At 31.1% G+C, this 22346-nt stretch overlaps 2 protein-coding genes across 2 annotated transcripts; both read left to right on the top strand.

Annotated features, from left to right (window-relative positions):
* The first annotated feature begins 215 nt into the window (after positions 1-215).
* Positions 216-3169, top strand: LOC127812245 (crocetin glucosyltransferase, chloroplastic-like). Its single transcript, XM_052352630.1, has 2 exons — positions 216-1025; positions 1729-3169. Exons 1-2 carry the CDS (start codon positions 258-260, stop codon positions 2326-2328), a joined length of 1368 nt encoding a protein of 455 aa, XP_052208590.1. The 5' UTR covers positions 216-257; the 3' UTR covers positions 2329-3169.
* Positions 3170-19529: 16360 nt separating this feature from the next.
* LOC127812244 (UDP-glycosyltransferase 75C1-like) lies at positions 19530-21940 on the top strand. The gene is made up of 2 exons (XM_052352629.1): positions 19530-20436; positions 21258-21940. The coding sequence occupies exons 1-2, from the start codon at positions 19669-19671 to the stop codon at positions 21855-21857; spliced, it is 1368 nt and encodes a 455-aa protein (XP_052208589.1). The 5' UTR covers positions 19530-19668; the 3' UTR covers positions 21858-21940.
* The last annotated feature ends 406 nt before the right edge of the window (positions 21941-22346 follow it).

Genomic DNA, 22346 nt, shown 5'->3' with positions numbered 1-22346 from the left:
TTTCATAATTTGTCCATACAAAATTTATTTACCTATTATTTATAATTAAGTTGAGTCCGCATGTGAACGTCCATAATTAGCAAAGCTTAATTGATGGGAATCAATTTCTATATCATTAATTAGCTGTTACTGATTTCGCCGTTCGTCACGAAAGACGTCACGGCAGGCCGGCGGCTCCATTCGCGTATAAATGAAGAAGAAGCATAAGCGGCAGCATTAATTTCAAGGGCTTGTTCGAAGGAGGAGGTGCAGAATTCATGGATGATCTTCGAGTCCTTCTCGTGACTTTTCCGGGCCAAGGCTTCATCAACCCATCTCTCCAATTGGCCAAGCGCCTCGCAGCGATGGGCCTCACCGTCACTTTCGTCACCGCCGCCTCCGCCCTCAATCGCATGGCCAAAGCCACCGCCACTCCACCGGCGGGCTTGACCTTCGCCCCCTTATCCGACACCGACTTGGACCTCGACGGCGATTTCGAAACCTACGTGACTGAGCTCCAGCGTCCGGGGTCGGAGGCCGTGGCCGAGATCATCACATCCGCCGCCGGCAGGGGCCAGCCTTTTAACCTCGTCGTCTACACCTTGCTCCTCCCATGGGTGGGCCAAATCGCCGGTTCTCTTAATCTTCCGTCGACATTTTTCTGGGTTCAACCCGCTGCCCTCTTTGGCCTTTACTACCATTACTTGTACGGTTACGGGGACGCCATTAGAGAGATTATCAGTGACCCTTCACTGTTCGTCGACTTACCAGGATTACCTCGCCTCCATAACCGTGATCTTCCCTCTTTCATACAAGCTTCAAACGTCAATAGCGGTCCAGTTCCACTAGTTCGAGAGCATCTAGGTGCTGTTGCCACAGAAAGAAACCCTAAAATTCTTGTCAACTCATTCGATGCATTGGAACCGGAGGCGCTCAGAGTGATCGAGAACATCGATTTTGTCGCCGTCGGACCGTTAATCCCGTCGGCTTTCTTGGACGGCAAGGATCCGTCTGACACTTCATTTGGAGGAGACCTCTTTCACAATGTTAGTATCTTTTCTTTTTTTTTTTTTTTTCCTGAGCTCCTCCCGCCTTCTAATCACAAACAAATTTAATAAATAATACTTATAAACTCACTTAACATATCAATTTATAAAAATTATTTATCAAACTTATTTGATATAACATTTTTCATGATTTTTATAGGGTAAATCCATATTTTTGACCTTGTAATTTTACATTTTTTTATTTATGTGCTCATTTAAATTTTTTATTATTTTAATTATATCTATGTACATGTATTTTTAAGTTAATTGAATTTTTATATATTTTTGTATAAAATTTAAATTTTTATTATATCAATTACACCCTTATTATTTTTAAATCAATTTAATTATATATTTTGATGTGAAAAAAATTAAAGAGTTGTCATAAAAAAATGTCAAAGAACTAGGTTAAATTGACCCTAAAATATAAGTTAAATGGGTGTTATTGAAATAATAAAAAATTTAAATAATTACACTAAAAAAACATTAAAATAGAAGGATAAAAATATAAGTTTAGCTATTTTAATACCGGTCGAGAAAGTCGATTAACACAAAATAACCATTATTCGTTTTATTTTTTCGGGTCAACCCGAAGAAACAAGGGTGAAATGATCATCTTTACCGTTGTCGACGACCACAAAGTGATTGATTGAATTCAAAGAAAAGTTATTTCTTTCTGCTAATATCAAAGTGTCGAAAACAGAAATTAGAAAACTACATGGAATGGCTGAATTCAAAGCCCAGGGAATCCGTTGTTTACGTGTCGTTCGGAAGCCTCGTGGTGCTATCGGATCAGCAGAAGGAGGAACTTGCTCGAGGGCTGCTGGAGAGCCGCCGGCCGTTCTTGTGGGTGATGAGAGGATCGGAAAAAGGCGAGAAGCTGAGCAGAAAGGAGGAACTGGAAGAGCTTGGGATGATGGTGCCATGGTGCTCCCAGGTGGAGGTTCTGCAACACCCATCGTTGGGATGCTTCGTGAGCCACTGCGGCTGGAATTCAACCGTTGAGAGCTTGGTTTCCGGCGTCCCGGTGGTGGGTTTTCCACAGTGGTCCGACCAGGCGACGAACGCGAAGCTTGTTGAAGATGTTTGGATGACGGGAAAAACAGTGGGAAAGAACGAGGAAGGGGTAGCTGAAAGCGGGGAGATCAAGAGATGCATAGAAATGGTGATGGAAGGAGAGGAGATGAGAAGGAATGCCAAGAAGTGGAAAGATTTGGCTAAGGAAGCTGCCATAGAAGGTGGGTCGTCGGACTTGAATCTCAAGGCGTTTGTCGCCCATGTGAAGGCTGAGATTCGAGGCTGAATCATTTTCCCGGAAAATGGCCGAGAATTTCTTCTCGTTTTGCTTGGAAATTTTCGTGAAAAAATAAGGGTGGGTTTGATTGGAATGGTGAAATTTGGATCGAAAGAAAATGAATTTTAAAAAAATTGAATTTTTGAAAATTAAAAGTTTAAATTGTTTGATTGGTATAATTTTTTACTTGAAAAATGATGTTATTTTCTATCTTTTGGTGTTTGATTAGTAATATTTTTCATAGAATTTGATTATTTTTCTAACATTTCGTGTTTGATAGGCATTATTTTTCATAAAAAATGACACATTTTTTATGGAATTCAATGATGAAAATGTATTAAAAAATACTTAATTTTATACAAAAAAAAATCAAAATAATAACGGATTTTAAGTTAACTAAATTATTTTTTCAAAGAAATGAAACTACAAAATTAATTTTTTTTTATTTTCCAAACTTATTAATTTATATGTGATTTTTTATTTTTTTTCTATACATTTTCTTTTCCATGGGTACTTTTGTTCAGCTCCACTAATAAGCCTAAGTACTGCAAGTAATTTTGAGAACTTTTGGAAACAAAATTATGAGTGCCCAAGCCTAAACAGTGGAAGAATGGCGCACAGTTTGTTTCAATTGCCTGAAAAATCAGAGCTCCCTCTCTCAAGGGATTTCATTTCCTTGATTTAAAGGAAAAAGGTATCACATGAGGAGAAATGGGAAAATGAGTTCTCTGAAAAAAAAAAATAGTTATCAAACAGTACAAAGGTGAAAAATTAAATGGAAAAAAAATGACTATCAAACAGAGCCTAAATGTTATTTAAGGCTATGTTTGTTTTGTGTTTGGGTATAAAAGTTTAGGATGGGTCTAAGCATCTTTACAAATATATATATATATCTATAAATAAATACATATAAACATATACATGCATACATTTGCGTGCATAGCATACATTGATAATTAAAAAATATAATATTTAATTTTTTATATATAATTATTAAAAATTATTATTTTAAATATTTATTACGACAGAACATTAATACGCGTATGAAAGCATCCATTTTTATAAGGGACTTATCACTTAGATAATTGGTTAGAAGTATTTAAATATTATATTTGATCTCTAATATGTAAAATGTCAAAATTCTGTATCTCAATTTTTTAAATTTATTATTTTAAGTTCTTATCTAGAGATACAAAAAATAATATAAATAAGAAAATGATGAAACTGACTTCAATAAGGAGAAAAAATGGAAATTAGTTTTGTCATATTTTGTAATTGAGAATAAAATAATATAGCATTTTGGAATTAGTGATTCAGAGATTTAGGTGTTTGGAATTTAGAATTTCTTTTAAGCTACGGGTAATTTAGTTTTTTCTATCAAAGTAAATTTTAATTTGATTTATCTCATTAACCTTATCTTTTTATGATATGACACTTTCTCTTTTTTATATGTATTTCATAAGTGGCATAAATAACAACTTTATTTTTTAATAGTTGACATAAATAATCTTGATATTTTACACATTAAGGATCAAATACTCTCTTTTTTAATTAGTAAGAGAACACAACAAATTAGTCAGTTTATTTAAATAATGCGAACTAGTCATCCACTAGCATGTCACTCGTGAAAATGGGAGTATTTATACATATGCTAACGTTTTGTCACAATAATGACTTAAAAATAATATTTTTTTAATTATTAAGGGCACCGTATGTATTAAGCCCCGAAAAATATACATATACATGCATAAATTGAGTATTGCATTTTAATTTTTCATCACAATTATTAAATTTTAATTTTTATTATAATTCACTCTATTGTTTAATTTTTCATCAAAATATGTTAACAAAAATTGACATAATATATGTTATTACAAATTGATAAAGCATTTAGTGTTAGAATTCCCATAAACCCTGCAATTAAGTGATTTTGAGATTAAACATATTATCACATTAGTTTTTATTAATAGAATTCGACGAAAAATTAAAAATAGACACTAAATTGTAACTAAAAATTAAGGTTTAGTAGTTACGGCAGTAAAAATTAAAATATAATGACTAATTTATTATAAAATATAAATTTCAATAACCATGTAATTTACTAAAAACAATTATTACGGTACAAAAATTTTATTTATTTGATATTAGCCTATTGGAAAATGCTATTTTTCAAAGAATTAAAACCAAACATTTGATACAAATCCCATACAAATTGTCTTGTTCATATGAATCAAACAAAACTCCATCACATAATAATTGGAGCACCGCAATAATTACAAGAGATATATAATATTTACATCACCACACATCATAATAATGGTGGTCCCTTAAAAATTTAACTTAAAAATATCTTTCCATACTATTAACAAGACTCCAACCTATAACAATAGCCTTAAAATCACCACAAAGACTAACTTGAACAATTTAAAAAGGTGTATGATTATCTTACAAACTTTTAATAAATCATACAATCATATAGAACTTGGGGGATTTGATAGAGATGGCGATAATTGCGGTGATCAAATGATTAGGTAATTGCTTCCAAAATCTTCTAAACAAAAATAAATAGCCAATCAATGATGTATGAAGTGGGGGGCAAATTCAACTGCCCCCACATGCCATCATCAACCAAACATTTGATCACAAATGTCTGAATTCATTATGGAAAGCAAACCCATTTTCATTAATCATGTTCTCTTATCTTCAATATAGAGTAGAAAATGACATTTTTATAAAAGTTATTTGAGTTTGGTGTTTGTTGGTTGCAAAAGTATCGGGTGTGTTTGATAGTATTTAGTTGGAAATGAAAGTATTTTTTAACTTACATAGAAAACAAAAACTATCTCTCCCTTAAATGAAATTTTTTATAAAAAAGAGACAAAAATATGCTTTAATGATTATATCATAGAATTGAATTCAATTCCGTGAAAAATATAATGTGTCAAACACCAAAAATGAAATTCAATTCCTTGAATGTGACATTTTTCATACTATCAAACACTCCCTAATAACGTTATCAATTATAACTTATTATATAATAAATAAAATTATTATGTTATCTATGTCAGATAACATAGCGTTTGTCCAACGTAAGACAAAATCAGAAAGAGAGTGTGCCCCTCCCCTCTTCTCCCCTTATACTTGTGCTAGACAAACTCGATACGAACAAAAGAACACTTCTAATATAATAAAAGTATATGATTGTCAAATTAACTTTATAAAACATATAACATGATTGATTGAAAGATATATAGTTGAGTTGTATTACCTTGATTGTGATATTAATCATTATTTTGTTCCACCCAAGATTAGGCTTAGTTAATTTTAGGATTATTTTGCCTTGGTTAAAGTTTTGAGACAAATAGTGGTTTAATGACTAATTTACCATTTTGTTAGGCCATCTCCATCTTGTCTCTATGTCACATTTTCTATTTTAACTTTGTCTCAAAAATTGTGCGTATTCTAACCATATTTTATTTTTTCTTTTCTATTTTATTTATTTATTTTAATAAATTTTAATTCTATTTATTTTATTTTATCTATAATTTTTACACATACATAAAATTAATAATTAAATATACAAAATAATAAAATATACACATAAGTAAAATTAATAATTAAATACACATATACACAAAATCAATAATTAAATATCCAAATTAATAACTAAATACATAATATCAATCATTCAATATATTGATAAATAATAAAATATCAAAATCTCACAAACCCATTGGAAATTTCGATTGCCGGTACTGCTGCTCATCGGCCCATCACCACTCCCCGCCACTGTTGCTACTTGTCATCGGCTATCATCTCTTAAATCCGAATCTGTGTTCACTGCTGTTGGGTGGGGGAGAGAGAAGACAAGGAAAGAAAAAGTGATTTTTGTTCTCCAATTGTAGCAACCAATTTGAAGCTGAACAAACATTTGATGAGTGACCAAACAAATAGGGAGCACCATTGGAATGGGTTTCCAGCAATTGGCTTTCCACATATTTTGGCTTAATAAGCAATTTCTCCTCGCGTTAGAGATGGCCTCATAAAACTCACAAGTGCACTTTCTAACCTCATTTATCAAATTGGGTTGTGTATTTAGAAGAGACAATTTAGTCTTTTGATAGGGAAGAGTAAAAATTCGATTTAACCGAACTTATTCAATTCAACTAATTGACTTGTCAATTTGGTTCGATTATATCTGTTAGGAAGTTTGATTTTTTATTTTCGGTTCGATTTTTTTTGTTAGAATAATTGAATTAACTGAACTAACTGAAGTATAAATTAACATCATTTTTTAAAATCTTTTCTTAAATTGGTGATTGGAGTTTTCAATGAGTTCTTAATTAATTGAAGTCTTTAATTTATTAGAAAGTTTGATTTTTTTTTAGTTTTCTATATTAGTTTGATTTTTAATTTTTAATTTAATTTATATATCTTATATTCGGTAATATGATTATTTAATTTAATTGATTGATTCAATTTTATTTTATTTTTTAATTAATTTCAATCAATTGGATAATTGAACGGCACGCTACTACCAACCAACAGTTAATAACAACAAGTAATATCCATTTATATTTTTATCACTAAACTCAGAATAGTTTATGCTTTCAATTTACAGCTCATTTGTCAAACATAAGATAATACTAATTTATCTCATCATTGCCTTCATCCCACGACTCTTTATTAGTAGCAGCTACGAACAAAATTCATCAAAGTCCCTTGACATTGATTTACCCATTTCTTTTAAAAAATAAGAAAAAAACAAATCCAATTAGGCGGTTGAGCATGTGAAATGACAATCTTAAACAATTGAATAAATTAATATTTTCATTAAATAAAAATTCAAAAGCTTGCTACTTAAATACATCTGCTTTGACCATGTATTTACACATTTTTTTTTATAATCGTTTGAATTTTTTATTATTTTAATTATATTTTTAAATTAATTTAATTTTTATATTTTAACTTTTTTTTTCTTGTAACAACTCTAACTGATCATTATTTTGAATATTATTCTGAATCTATTTTTTTAAATCAATTTAATTCTTATATTTTGATTTGAACAAACTATGGGATATATTTTATTATCTTATTTTACTTTTTATACATAAAAATATAATAATTAAATTAATTAAAAAATATAAGTATAAAAATGTAATCGAAATAACGAAAACTTCTGTTGAGCCAACTTGTTCATATCATTTAAGTTTTGATAATTAACAAAAAGAGAATTTTTAATATACAAATTATAACATTTTTGGTGATTAATAAAAATAGTATTTTTCTTAAATATATTATTTATAATATTAAATTATTTTTTATTAATTTATAAAATATTTTTTTCATAGCATATCTATTACCAAAAATATTATTTTCTTTTAAAAATATTTTTAAATATTTTTTAGATTAATTTATAAAATATTTTCATAGCATATGCATTATCAAAAATATTATTTTCTATTAAAACTATTTTTTAAATATATTTCTAATATTAATTTATTAAAATTTTTTTATATATCATATGTAATATAAAAAATATTATTTTTTATTAAAAATATTTTTTAAATATATTTTAAATTAATTTATATAATATTTTTATAGCATATATATCTTAAAAAATATTTTAACAATTAGGTGCATATGCTTGGATTTAAAGCCAAGATCTCTTATTTATCCAAACCTTCTTAGATATTTGAGTGCACGTATTAATTTTAAGTTATATTAAGTTTTCTTGCTATAACGCTCAGATTTTGGATCGTTAAAAAAGTGCTTAAAATGCCTATAAATATCCTCAAACTCATTTTTTTAAATATTCAAATGCTTCCATTGTATATCCAAAGCATCCAAAAGTTTTCAAACGCTCTCAATCAAATGATCCAAGCAATTCAAGACTCTCGAAATATTATTGCACATCCATTAAAGAGTCACAAGGCAAGAGGAGAAAGGTTCTTCAAATCTTCTACAACAAATCCGAACTTCTCCATTTAAAGTTATAAATTTATTTATTTATTTAAATATTATTGACTTGTATAATTTGTTTTTAATTACTTATTTGTGTCCAAGTGTGGATAAATTATTTGTAACATTTAAATTACCATTATAAATTGTGTAGGTTTCCTAGAACTACTAAAATTTAGGTGAATCTAGTTTCCAAGTCAAATTAGGAAGAAAACCTCGGTGTAGTGATTACCCAGAACCAATTGTAATTTAGGTGTGTATCTAGTTTTCAATGTGATCTAGTGTGAAAATCTTTGTGAAATTATTTTAGTAGATTCCCAAGGGTAGTGAGATCTTGGGAGAGTGGACTATGTGTGTGTTGTGCCCCATTGTATTTATTTTTGTTATATCTTATGACTTACATTTATTATTAATCTCAAATATAATTTATTATATTTATCAAATATATATTTTTCAATAAAATCATTAATCAATAATATTTATTAAAATTGATAAAAAATTTAATCACTCAATTCACCCCATCTTGAGTGACCATACCCTAAGGGACCAATAATTGGTATCAGAGTGCTTCTAAAATAGTTAAACTCTTAATTTACACTTTAACTTAGAAGAGATCTAAATGGCCACATTTACCAACCAAGCTATAGCCAAAGGACCCCCACCCTCTAAACCATCATTATTTTACTTATTGAAAAATGAGGATGAAGTCATATTTATTTTCAATAGATTATTATTTGTGGAAAATAGTTAGAGATGATTTTGTCATAATTTTAACTAAAGAAAATAAATGGATTGAAAAAGATATTAAAAAATACCAAATGGATCATAAAGTTAAATACATAATTTTTTATTCAATTCTTCCTAATGAATATGAAAAATTATCTATTTGTTCTACATCACATAAAATTTGAAAAAAATTAGAAGTAGTACATGAAAGTATCAATCAAGTAAAAGATATTAAGATTAATCTCTTAATGTCACAATATGAAGAATTGGAACTACTTCAAAATGAAAATATTAGTGATATGAATGGTAGATTCTAAAAGATTATAAATAATCTTAAAATGCTAGAAAAAATAATTTTAGAAGAAGATCCAATTAAGAAAATTCTTAAATCTCTAATAGTAGATTGACAGCCTTTAGTGACTACTATTTCTCAAGTTAAGAATTTAAAAGAATTAATAAGAACACTTTTAACTCATAAATTAATATTAAGTAAAATAAATGAAGACATGAATGGCAAGAAAGATAAGAAAATCTTGGCTCTAAGAATAAATGAAGAGAAATACTTTATGACTATAGAAGAAGATGAATAAAAGGAAGATCACATAGAGGTAGAAGGATTACAAAAAGCATACGAAGAACTATATATAAAATATATATTTATTAAGAAAGAAGTAAAAACAATCAAGAAGAATCATAAAGAAAAAAATAAAAAATTATAGAGTGAAATAAAGAATTTAAAAGAAAAATCACAAGAACTAAATAAAGAAAATGAAAATGAATTAAAATATCAATTAATCAATTTTGAAGAAGAAAATAAAATATTAAAAACTCAAAATGATAAATTATTACCAGAAAAGAAAACCATAGATAAAAGTTTAGCCACATTAATTTAAAAAAAAATCAAAACCTAAACCAAGGTATAAAGCACCTAAGAGAAAATGGAAACAACCTAGATGAAGGCCCCAACCTAAGACAAATAACATAGTACAAATGTGGATACCCAAAGAGGTGATACAAATAATAAATGAATTGGATCACAAAATTTTAAATGTTACTCTACATCCACATATATCAAGAATAGTTAAATTATTTGATCCTAATGAAGAAAGATTTAAGGGATCTGTTTATAGATGGATTGCCTTCATATCTAAAGTTGAACCAACTTCCATAGATCAAGCATTAGAAGATGAGTTTTGGATTAAGGCTGTGCAAGAAGAATTAGATCAATTCAAAAGAAATGATGTAACATCCTACTTTCTCAGACGTATTATAACTTAGGACAATTATGAAATAATAATTTTTTTTCTATTTAAAATTACGACTAAACCGTATAATTGCTCTTATTCATTCCAAAATCTCCATATGTTTATCTCGAAAGAGAAATCATCATAAACATTAAATACGGAAGTTATAATCGAACATAACATCTTAACATTAATCATAAATCAATTATTACATTCCCATTAATCAAAAATAAGGTTATACATCATCATTTCTCAAAACATTTAGAATTCAAAATTGTAGAAGTTAAATACATAGGCTACATAACATACATTCAATTCATCATACAATTCATCATGCACTTGCTGAGTGTCATTTCATGCCTCATTCATCCTTGTTTCTGCTACTATCTCCATTTGGAACGTTTGAATATTCCAGACGCAAAGCCCAACTTAGATGATGAATCATCTAAGTAAGGGAACAAAAAACATATTTCGTGCATGGATACAAAATGTCATTTTCCATTTCATTTCGGTTTGAGCCGACCGTACCTTATTACTACTCCTTATTTTTACAGCCTCCTTTCCAGGTCGAGGTGTATGGGTGCACCCTTGAAAAAGCAACAATCCCGCCCTATACTCTCAAACCCTTATACGAATATATGATCAATAATATCATCGTGTACATATGCATATTTCATCATCAATACATGTAAATGCAATCTATATGACATACTCACATCAATGCATGACAACGTGATAAAATTATTTACTTAAAATTAGGTTTTTGGAGTCGAACCACTTACCTTCTCAAGTTTATCGGGTTACCTCAATATTCGCTCATTGTCTCGAAATACGTGCCTTGTCTCGATTTGTGTTCTAACCTCAAAATTCATACAAGTCACTTAAACTTAAGCCTCAAAGCACCATAATCATCATATTTATTTAAATAAGTATTAAAACTTATTTTTTCATAATTTCTTGTATTTTCTTTATCTTTCTCTCTATTTCTTCCTATTTTCCCTCAATAAATCCAAAATTAAATATTTCTCAAATATTACATTATAACAATCCATAAAATAACATTCCTAAATTTTTGAAATTTCTTAGAAAATTTTACTCACCGTAACTTAGCCTCTCAGGCTTCTTCGATATGCGTGCTTTGACTTCGAAAATCATTTAAATCCTCAATTCTCTTGCACCACCTCAATTCTTGCGCACTACCTTGATTCCCTTGCACTGCCTCGATTCTCGTGCACCACCTTGATTCTCTCGCACTATCTTAATTTTTCGTGCGTTATCTCAATTTTCGTGCACCACCTCGAAACGCGTGCCCAAACAATTTTTTCTCGCCAAAATCTCCAGAATAATCATTAATCTCCATTTCCTATTTTCCATAATTTTTCTAGCAATTTTTGAAATTTTCTTCACCTTTTTCCCATTTTCTTCCATTTTCTTTTCTATTTTTCTTTTTCTTCTTTTTTCTCCTCTTCTTCGACCTTTCTTCTTCCTCCTATAGTGCCTTTAACGCTCGAACTGCCTATGCCATGTCTAGCTTCTGCACCTTGCGCTACCGGTCACGCTGATAGCCTCCCGAACCTTCCCCGAGCCCACCGATCACCTCTCGCGTTGCTGCTTCGTTTACTCCTACTCCGCTCCAACTACCAACGATGCGGCTTGCTAGAAGCTTGCGGCCATGGTCGCCTCAACTGCTGCCTCCTTTGGCCAACCTCTCTCTCTCTCTTATCTGATCTCTCTCTTCTTTCTCGCATTTGCTTGCCGAAGCTCTCAACCATTGCTCGGCCAAAACTTGTTACTGCTTACTCGCTACACGTCAGTCATGACTGCTTGGAGCTTGCGACTATAGCCGCTTGTTACTGCAATGGTCACCTTCATCATTTCCTCGCGCGAACTTTCTTCCATCTCCCTTATCTCTCACGCCATAATTATTTATCATCAAACTACTCAAAACATCGATTTTCTCGAAATTAATAACTGACAATTACTCGATAAAGACTGATTTCGCGTCAGTATCCTCACCGGACCCTTTTTTATTCCTTAAACTACTTTAGGGTTGATCCTTACGTGAAACCGGAGCCCCCTTAAGGTTTTGTTAACTTTCCGAGAGTCTCTTACGATAATTCAATTTTTTTAACCTAAATCATAGCTGTAATTTAGCTGTACTGAAAATCGACTCAATTCTAATTTTTTTATTTACCATAAATTCTATCTCTGAACACTCTTCGAGATTATATCATTTTCTTTAGACAATTATGCTCCGGGGCATTCCCTGCAGTTGATTCAGTACTTATAATTGCTATCAAGCCAATTTTTCGGTATTCTAAACCTGCTTAAATTATATGGTATCCTCACGAAAATATGTGTTCTTACAAATGAAGTATGAGAATTAGTTCTTAGACCCAAGGATAAATCTATAATAGGAATCAAGTGGGTTTTCAAGAATAAATTAGATGAAAATGAAAATATAATAAGAAACAAGTAAATACTTCTAGCCAAAGAATACTACCAAGAAGAAGACATTGATTTTGAAGAATCATATGGCACGATAGCTAGGTTAGAAGCAATCAATATTCTTTTAGCCTTTGCCTCTCATATGAAATTCATGTTATATCAAATGGTTTTTCATAGTATCTAGATGGCATGAGTCATATCCGGATGAGTTTAAAGTAATATCTGGATGTTGTTTTAGTATATTCGAATGCCTCTTTTTCCCATCTGAATGAGTTGATTAGCATCACTATGGCCAGGGTTCTTATCCGAATGTTTTTTTGTGCAAATTTCGTTTTTGTTTTTTAAAAAAATAATTAATAAATGAATAAAATAAAATAAAAAATAATAAGAATAATAATAAAAAAGGGCCGACCCAGATAAGGTCAAACCCTCTCTCTATTATCTCTCTCACTTTCTTCCTCCTCTCACCCAAACACCTCTATGTCACGCTCTTCCTCTTCTCACCCGAATACCCCTTTCTCTGTCACTCTTCCGTTCCTTCTCTCGTTGCTGGCATTATTTTCATCGGTTGTCACTGCCATCATCACCTCTATTCCTCCCGCGTCGTTCCATCTTCAATCTCCCTTTTTGGGCATAGGTAAATATATTTTTGTTCTTTCTTTCTGTTTCGGTGTGTGTTATCTTGATCGTGTCTCCGTCGTCTCGTCGATAAGATCCACAATAAGTCTTTGTTTTTATTTATTTATTTATTTATTTGGTTATCCATTATTCCTTCATATATCTCGACCCTTCTTTGTCTCGGTTTCCTTCCTCAAATCTCTAGCATCTCCCTCATCTTCATTGTATCACCTTCATCCAGATCTACCCAGATCCGATATTCAAATATGTCGCTTACAGGCTTCTCCCTCAAATCGTTGCCCTGCCTCTCTTACTCCGTCACTACTAGTTTCTCGCTTGCTCTCACATCTCACTACTCCGTTGCTCGCTCTCTCGCTCTCACATCTCGCTGCTCCGTTGCTCACTCCCTCTCTCTTCTCTCACTTCTTTGTCTTACTCTCGCCCTTACCCTCTCCCCCTCGCCTCTGTTAATCAAAACCTTGCTAAAGGCAAGTCACTAATTAAAAAAAAAAAACTAGAAGCTCATATCAGGACCCCGTTCTTTGTGCGGTGCTTGCAAATTCTTGAGAAGAAAATATACACAATTGCGTGTCTTTGCCCCCTTACTTCTGTCATAAAAAGGATCTACTGATTTTCTCGTTATCCACAAGGTTTTTGGTATCACTAATGCCTCCAAGCTCCTAACCTAGCTTCAGATAAGTGATTGTTATTAGACTACCGCTACACTCTTGTATGAAGCTCAAACTAGGCTTCAAGATCCTATTTATGGCTGTGTCTCCTATATTTTCACCCTTCAACAGTAGGTCGTCGATCTTCAATTTCATCTAGCTTTATTGGAGGAATTACTATTTGCAAACTCTTATGCAAACCCTCTCAATGTTTAAAATTGGTTTCACCTCATAAACTAATTCAAACCCATATTATGACCATGGATCTTTTCTCGTGGATGATCCAAACGCTATTTGGAATTTTGAAAACCCAGTCATCCAAGAAGAAAATGTGTTGTTTCCTTATTTTCAAAAGACTAGTTCGCAACATTACCCAGTCAAAACTATCAGCAGTCAATGGCCATTCCTAGGTGATATCGATAAACTTAGATCCGTTGTGTTTGACAACCATCATCAACACTGAGCATCGACGAAATCCAAAGCTATCAACGTGGGTGACTTAGATTACTCTTTTGTAGATTTTGTCATGCTACTGTACCCCTTGACTATTCTATGATTGCTTTCTTTGTGGATATATTCTATGTCGTGTAATCTTAAATCTATGGTTGAAATGGTTAACGCAAAATTCCATGATGGGTATGACGTACTGTTTTTGATACTTAATGTTGTATCTATATTTTTAGTACTTTTTGATTATTAACCATCATATTGTGGATTATACTTTATATATTTCTCTCATGGACTGTATTGTTATATCTTTATTCTCTCAACTCACATGTCTTTTTTATTATGACAAAAAGGGGGAGAAGAATGAGATTGTATGTATGAGAATAAGTTGTAATTTTAAGATGTAATATTTTTGCGTGAGAGAGAAAAATGTATGATAAATTTTTATGATTGAGAAATTTTGTATGTGAAAAAATTGTATATCTGAGATATAGGAAATCAATCTTGGCAATCAACGCAAGCAAGTGCAATCAAGACAATCCTATTTGAAAATTAGGTTTGGTCCTTTAAAACTTTTTTAAAAAAAAAATTATCTACTAAGCTATATCCAAAACACTTTCATGCTATTAATATTTTTGAAATGGAGAGTTTATAATATAAAATTAAGGGGGAGTTCAAAAATATTTTATCAAATTAATCATCTCATAAATCATGTTTTTGTTATCATAAAAAAAGGGGAGAATGTTGTGCCAACTTGCTCATATTAATTAAGTTTTGATTATTAACAAAAAGAGAATTTTTAATATATAAATTATAGTATTTTTGGTGATTAACAAAAAGAGTATTTTTGTTAAATATATTAATTATAATATCAAATTATTTTTATTAATTTATAAAATATTTTTTTCATAGCATATGTATTATAAAAAATATTATTTTCTATGAAAAATATTTTTAAATATTTTTTTGATCAATTTATAAAATATTTTCATAGTATATGCATTATCAAAAATATTAGTTTCTATTAAAACTATTTTTTTAAATATATTTCTAATATTAATTTATTAAATATTTTTTATATATCATATGTAATATAAAAAATATTATTTTCTATTAACAATATTTTTTAAATATATTTTAAATTTATTTATATAATATTTTTATAGCATATGTATCTTAAAATTATTTTAACAACTAAGTGTATGTATTTGGATTTGAATCGAAGACCTCCTATTTGTCCAAACCTTTCCTTGTCAACTGATCTACAAGCCTCTTAGGTATTTGAGTACATATATTAATTTTAAATTATACTAAGTTTTCCTGTAACGGCCAAATTTTGGATCGTTGAAAAAGTGCTCAAAATGGATATAAATATCCTCCAAATTCATTTTTTGAGTATTCAAGTGCTTCCATTGTATATTCAAGGCACTTGAAAGCTCTCAAACGCTCTCAATTAAAACATCCAAACAATCCGAGACTCTCGAAATATTATTGCACATCCACTGAAAAGCCACAAGCTAAGAGGAGAAAAGTTCTTCAAGTCTTCTATAATAAATCTGAACTTCTCCATTTGAAGTTATAAATTTATTTAAATATTATTGGCTTGTATAATTGTTTTTAATTGTTTATTTGTGTCCAATTATGGACAAATTGTTTGTAATATTTAAATTACCATTGTGGATTGTATAGGTTTCCTAAAACCATTAAAATTTAACTAGATGAATCTAGTTTCTAAGGTAAGTTAGGAAAAAAACATTGGTGTAATGGTTACCTAGAACCCGTTGTAATCTAGGTGTGTATCTAATTTTCAATGTAAGTTAGTGTGAAAATATTGGTGAAATTATTTTAGTGAAACATCAAGGGTGGTTAGATCTTGGGAGAGTAGACTAAGTGTATGTGAAGACACCAAATCATTATAAATTATGTTGTGCCTCATTATATTTATTTTTATTATATATTGTGGCTTATATTTACTATTAATCTCAAATATAATTTATTATATTTATCAAATATATATTTTTTTAATAAAATCATTAATCAAGAATATTTATTAAAATTGAGAAAAATTTTAATTACTCAATTTACCCCCTCTCTTGAGTGGCTATACCCTAAGGGACCAACAAGTTCAAATTACCAAAAAAAAAAAAAAAATCAAAGTACAAAAGTTAAATTAACAAAAAAATTAACTTTTGTAATTAAAATAACAAAAAATTTAATTAATTACTTAAAAAATATAAATATAAATTTAAACATCTACTTTTTATTTTAAATTTTGAGATGTCACCACCTTGGTCAACAGTACACAACCCATGTTGATGACCTACTAGTACCTGGTAGAGGCTAATTTGAAGTTAATAACACCCCTCCCCCTGTCCCACTACCACCCAAAATCATTTCTAATAATTATAATACTCTAATGGCATAAGTTGAATTGTTAAATGAGTAATATATAATTTAGTGAGTTACGAGTTTAATTCTCACTCTATGCAAAAGATAAAGGACCAATTTGTGATTTGCTTCTCCTGATGTAATCAAAGACATGAGCACCGAAAACCGTTCGAAAAACAATCATCTCAATAAAGATTTCCTTCTGTGGTTGGTTTGGGCCTCTATCCAAACCCATTAGTTTTCCCTTTCTCTCCATCGATTATTAAAATGATAAAAATATCATAATATTTTCTCTCCTCCTCCCTTATCCTCCATCTGAGTCAAAAAGGAGAGAATGATAGACAAAGAGATTTCAATTAGGGTGTGTTTGATAGCATAAAAAATGTCACATCTAAGGAATTAAATTCCATCTTTGATATTTGACACACTATATTTTCTATGAAATTGAATTTCATGATACAATTATTACAGCATATTTTTGTCTTTTTTTCATGAAAAATTTCATTTAGGAGGAGATGATTTTTGTTTTCCATACAAATTGAAAAATATTTTCATTTCCAACTAAATAATATCAAACACACTCTTAGTTTACCCAAAAAAAGGAGAAAGTGAATCCAATGAATTTTTAAAGGCTAAAGTCATATGCAGTCCCTTCATCTTTTCTCATTTAACCATTTGACCGCACACTCTTAGTTTACCCAAAAAAAGGAGAAAGTGAATCCAATGAATTTTTAAAGGCTAAAGTCATATGCAGTCCCTTCATCTTTTCTCATTTAATCATTTGACCGCCCTTAACTTAAAGGACCTATTAACCCTCTCTAACTTTTAATTTAAACTTATTAAACACTCTAACTTGTAATTTAAGAGCCACCAGCCCCCTCAAAGTCTAGTCAGCATGGTAAACATCACTGAGCAAGTGTGTGGGAGAAATTGGAGCTAATAGTTTAAATTCTTATTATTTACTGTAATTTTCTTTCTTGCTGCTCATTGTAACTTTATACTTATTATTTTTTGCTTATTATTTTCTTACTGTTTATTGTAATTTTAATTTTTTAGAATGCCAATATTTAAAAAATATAAGTGTTATATCCTACCAAGTCAAGTGTAAAATTATATGTTAAAAAACTTTAATTTAATTTTATATTATAGACGTGAAGATCAACTTATTCATATTAGATTATATAATATAAAAAAATCAATCCCCTATTGCATTATTTCATAATCATTTCCATTCATCTTTCGAGCCAAGATTGGAAATACCAGGATTGGAAGTAAAATTCAAGCAAATTAATTCATTCATAATCAAAAATCAATCTCCTGTTGCATCAAACAAATGTTTGCATTAAAAAATAATTAATTTTACTGTTGGAACGCTAGTTTGAGCTCCAATTTGTTACTTCATCACCTGCATCTCAATCATTATTGACTATTGAAAGAAGAAGTTGTGACAGAGATGATAATCGATAATAAAGATAATTTGGGTATTTCAATGCGTATGTTGTACGCTCTAACTTAATTTAGGTGAGGTATACAATCGACGCGAAATACATAATCTAATAATATAATTAAAATAATAAAAGATCTGGATGATACTAGAAAAAAACAGCCAAGTAATTGTAAACCATGAAGAAAAATGAATATCTCAAGTAAATTAATTTTTGAATTATCTTTAGTTTTTTAATTATATCACCTTTTAAATATAATAAGCACATTTTATAATAGTCGGGCCCAACATCCATGGCCCAAACATGAACTAATCTCCAAAGAACCGTCTGTATGCTATCATTAATATACATTTTAAAATAATTTAATCATAAAATATAAAATTCAAGAACTACTACAATGTTGCAAAATACAAAATGGACAAATTATGAAAATAATTCAATTTTTTTTTTGAATTTATAATTTTTTTGGATTCTTTTAATTTTGACAATTATATTCAATTTGATTTAATGCGATGTAATTTTATCTAATATAAAAAATTAATTTAGAGGAAAAGTGTTCATGTTAATTTAATATGTTAGATGTTATATAATAATAATATTTATGACACTCACAAATACACATAAATAAAAAAATTGTAACTTGAATTCTCAAATAATCTCCCAATCCTCTACAACTCTTGAACATTACCAATTGTTGTTAGCCCCTCACTGTAGTAGTCAATTGTATTAGTTGTCATTTTTTATCATCATGACTGTTCATGTTCTTTCTCTAATCATCGAGTCGGATAGTCGATCTTCTCTTGTTGACAAGACCTTTTGTTTCATTTTCTTTAGTCTCTTCCCAATTGGTGATGCCTTCGACACTACATTTTCATCTTCAGTCGCAAAAACCGATCATCCGTTCGATTGGTTCATATCTTCCCAAACTAATGGTTTCTTTGTTTTCTCGCCTTCTACCACAATCGACGTCTTATTATTATATAACATATAGTATACCAAATCAAGTTGACCGCATTTCTCTTTAAATCAATTTTATGTGTTGGATAAAATTGTAATTGATTAAGTTAATTTAGACTTAATTGTCAAAATTGAAAGAATTAGATAAAATTACAAATTCTCCAAAAATTTAGATTATTTTCATAATTTGTCCATAGAAAATTTAAGAACCAAAGTGTTATTTACCTATTATTTATAATTAAGTTGAGTCCGCTTGTGAATGTCCATTAGCAAAGCTTAATTGATGGGAATCGATTTCTCTATCATTAATCAGCTGTTACCGATGCCGCCGTTCGTCACGAAAGACGTCACGGCCGGCCGGCGGCTCCATTCGCGTATAAATGAAGAAGAAGCATAAGCGGCAGCATTAATTTCAAGGGCTTGTTCGAAGGAGGAGTTGCAGAATTCATGGATGATCTTCGAGTCCTTCTCGTGACTTTTCCGGCCCAAGGCTTCATCAACCCATCTCTCCAAATGGCCAAGCGCCTCGCCTCCATGGGCCTCACCGTCACTTTCGTCACCGCCGCCTCCGCCCTCAACCGCATGGCCAAAGCCACCGCCACTCCTCCGGCGGGCTTGACCTTCGCCCCCTTATCAGACACCGACTTGGATCTCGACGGCGATTTAGAAACCTACCTGATTGAGCTCCGGCGTCCGGGGTCGGAGGCCGTGGCCGAGATCATCACATCCGCCGCCGGGAGCGGCCAGCCTTTTAACCTCGTCGTCTACACCTTGCTCCTCCCATGGGTGGGCCAAATCGCTGGTTCTCTTAATCTTCCGTCGATATTTCTCTGGGTTCAACCCGCTGCCCTCTTTGGACTTTACTACCATTACTTGAACGGCTACGGGGACGCCATTAGAGAGATTATCAGTGACCCTTCACTGTTCGTCGACTTGCCAGGATTACCTCGCCTCCATAACTGCGATCTTCCCTCTTTCATACGCGCTTCAAACGTCAATAGTGTTCCAATTCCACAACTTCGAGAGCATCTAGATGTTGTTGCCACAGAAAGAAACCCTAAAATTCTTGTCAACTCATTCGATGCATTGGAACCGGAGGCGCTCAGAGTGATCGAGAACATCGACTTGGTCGCCGTCAGACCGCTAATCCCGTCGGCTTTCTTGGACGGCAAGGATCCGTCTGACACTTCATTTGGAGGAGACCTCTTTCACAATGTTAGTATCTTTTCTTTTCTTTTTTTTTTTCCCTGCAAGTTCCTCTCATGTTCTAATCACATACAAGTTTAACAAATAATACTTATGAGATATAACACATCAATTTGTAAAAATTATTTATCAAACTTATTTGATATAACATTTTTCATGATTTTTATAAACTAAATTTATATTTTTATCTCTTTTTTTTTTTTTTGTAACTACTTAAATTTTTCATTATTTTGATTATATTCATACATTTATACTTTTGAATCAATTTAATTTTTGTATTTTTATATTTTTTTATGTAAAAATTTTAATTTTTTATTTTATCAATCACACCCTTATACATGTATTCTTAAGTTAATTTAACCAAGTATATTGATGCATAAAAAATTAAAAAAATTAAATTGATTCATCTCCCTTTATCTTCTTTTTTACACATCAAAAATACAAAAATTATATTGATTAAAAAATATAAATATATCGGTGTAATCAAAATAACGAAAAGTTCATATTATTATAGAAAAAAAATGTCAAAACACTTATTAGTTAAATTGACTCCAAAATATAGATTTAAGATGTATCTGAAATTAATAATAAAAAATTTAAATAACTACACTATGAAAACATAAAAATAGAAAGATAAAAATATAAATTTGGGCATTTTTATATCCGTCGAGTCAGTGGACTGACACAAAATAACCATTATTCATTTTCTTTTTTCGGGGCAACCCGAACAAACAAGGGTGAACTGATCATCTTTAGACCACCACAAAGTGATTGATTGAATTCAAAGAAAGGTTATTTCTTTCTGCTAATATCAAAGTGTTCTAAAACAGAGATTACAAAACTACATGGAATGGCTGAATTCAAAGCCCAAGGAATCCGTTGTTTACGTGTCGTTCGGAAGCGTCGTGGTTCTATCGGATAAGCAGAAGGAGGAACTTGCTCGAGGGCTGCTGGAGAGCCGCCGGCCGTTCTTGTGGGTGATGAGAGGATCGGAAAAAGGCGAGAAGCTGAGCAGAAAGGAGGAACTGGAAGAGCATGGAATGATGGTGCCGTGGTGTTCCCAGGTGGAGGTTCTGCAACACCCATCGCTGGGATGCTTCGTCAGCCACTGCGGCTGGAATTCAACCGTTGAAAGCTTGGTTTCCGGCATCCCGGTTGTGGGTTTTCCGCAGTGGTACGACCAGGCGACGAACGCGAAGCTTGTTGAAGATGTTTGGATGACGGGAAAAACAGTGGGAAAGAACGAGGAAGGGGTAGCTGAAAGCGGGGAGATCAAGAGATGCATAGAAATGGTGATGGAAGGTGAGGAGATGAGAAGGAATGCCAAGAAGTGGAAAGATTTGGCTAAGGAAGCTGCCATAGAAGGTGGGTCGTCGGACTTGAATCTCAAGGCGTTTATCGCCCATGTGAAGGCTGAGATTCGAGGCTGAATCATTTTCCCGGAAAATGGCCGAGAATTTCTTCTCGTTTTGCTTGGAAATTTTCGTGGAAAAATAAATGTTATTTAAGGCTATGTTTGTTTTGTGTTTGGGTATAAAAGTTTAGGATGGGTCAAAGCATCTTTACAAATATATATATATATATATACATCTATAAATAAATACATATAAACTTAATATTTTAATATATATTAAAGTAATAGAGTCCTTGCACATATTTTTCCACTTAAAAATTGTCTTTAATTTTTTTTTAGGAAGTCATATATATAATTATAGCAATCACGTATGAATTTAATTGCGAGCAGCCTTGGAATATGAATGGAATGATAGAACGTTGCGGACAAAGTTTCAAAAATTTCAAATTTGCTACTAAATAACTTAATGGAGCAGCATTGAAGACCAAAACCTATGGATATTATTATTAGTAGTAGTAGCAGCAGCATCAGTAATAGTAGTTTTAGTATTAGTATTAATTATAGC

The sequence above is a fragment of the Diospyros lotus genome, chromosome 10 (assembly GCF_014633365.1).
Source record: "Diospyros lotus cultivar Yz01 chromosome 10, ASM1463336v1, whole genome shotgun sequence".
Lineage (NCBI taxonomy): Eukaryota > Viridiplantae > Streptophyta > Magnoliopsida > Ericales > Ebenaceae > Diospyros > Diospyros lotus.
Note: the sequence above shows the minus strand (reverse complement) of the source record. Positions and strands in the feature narration are given on the sequence as shown.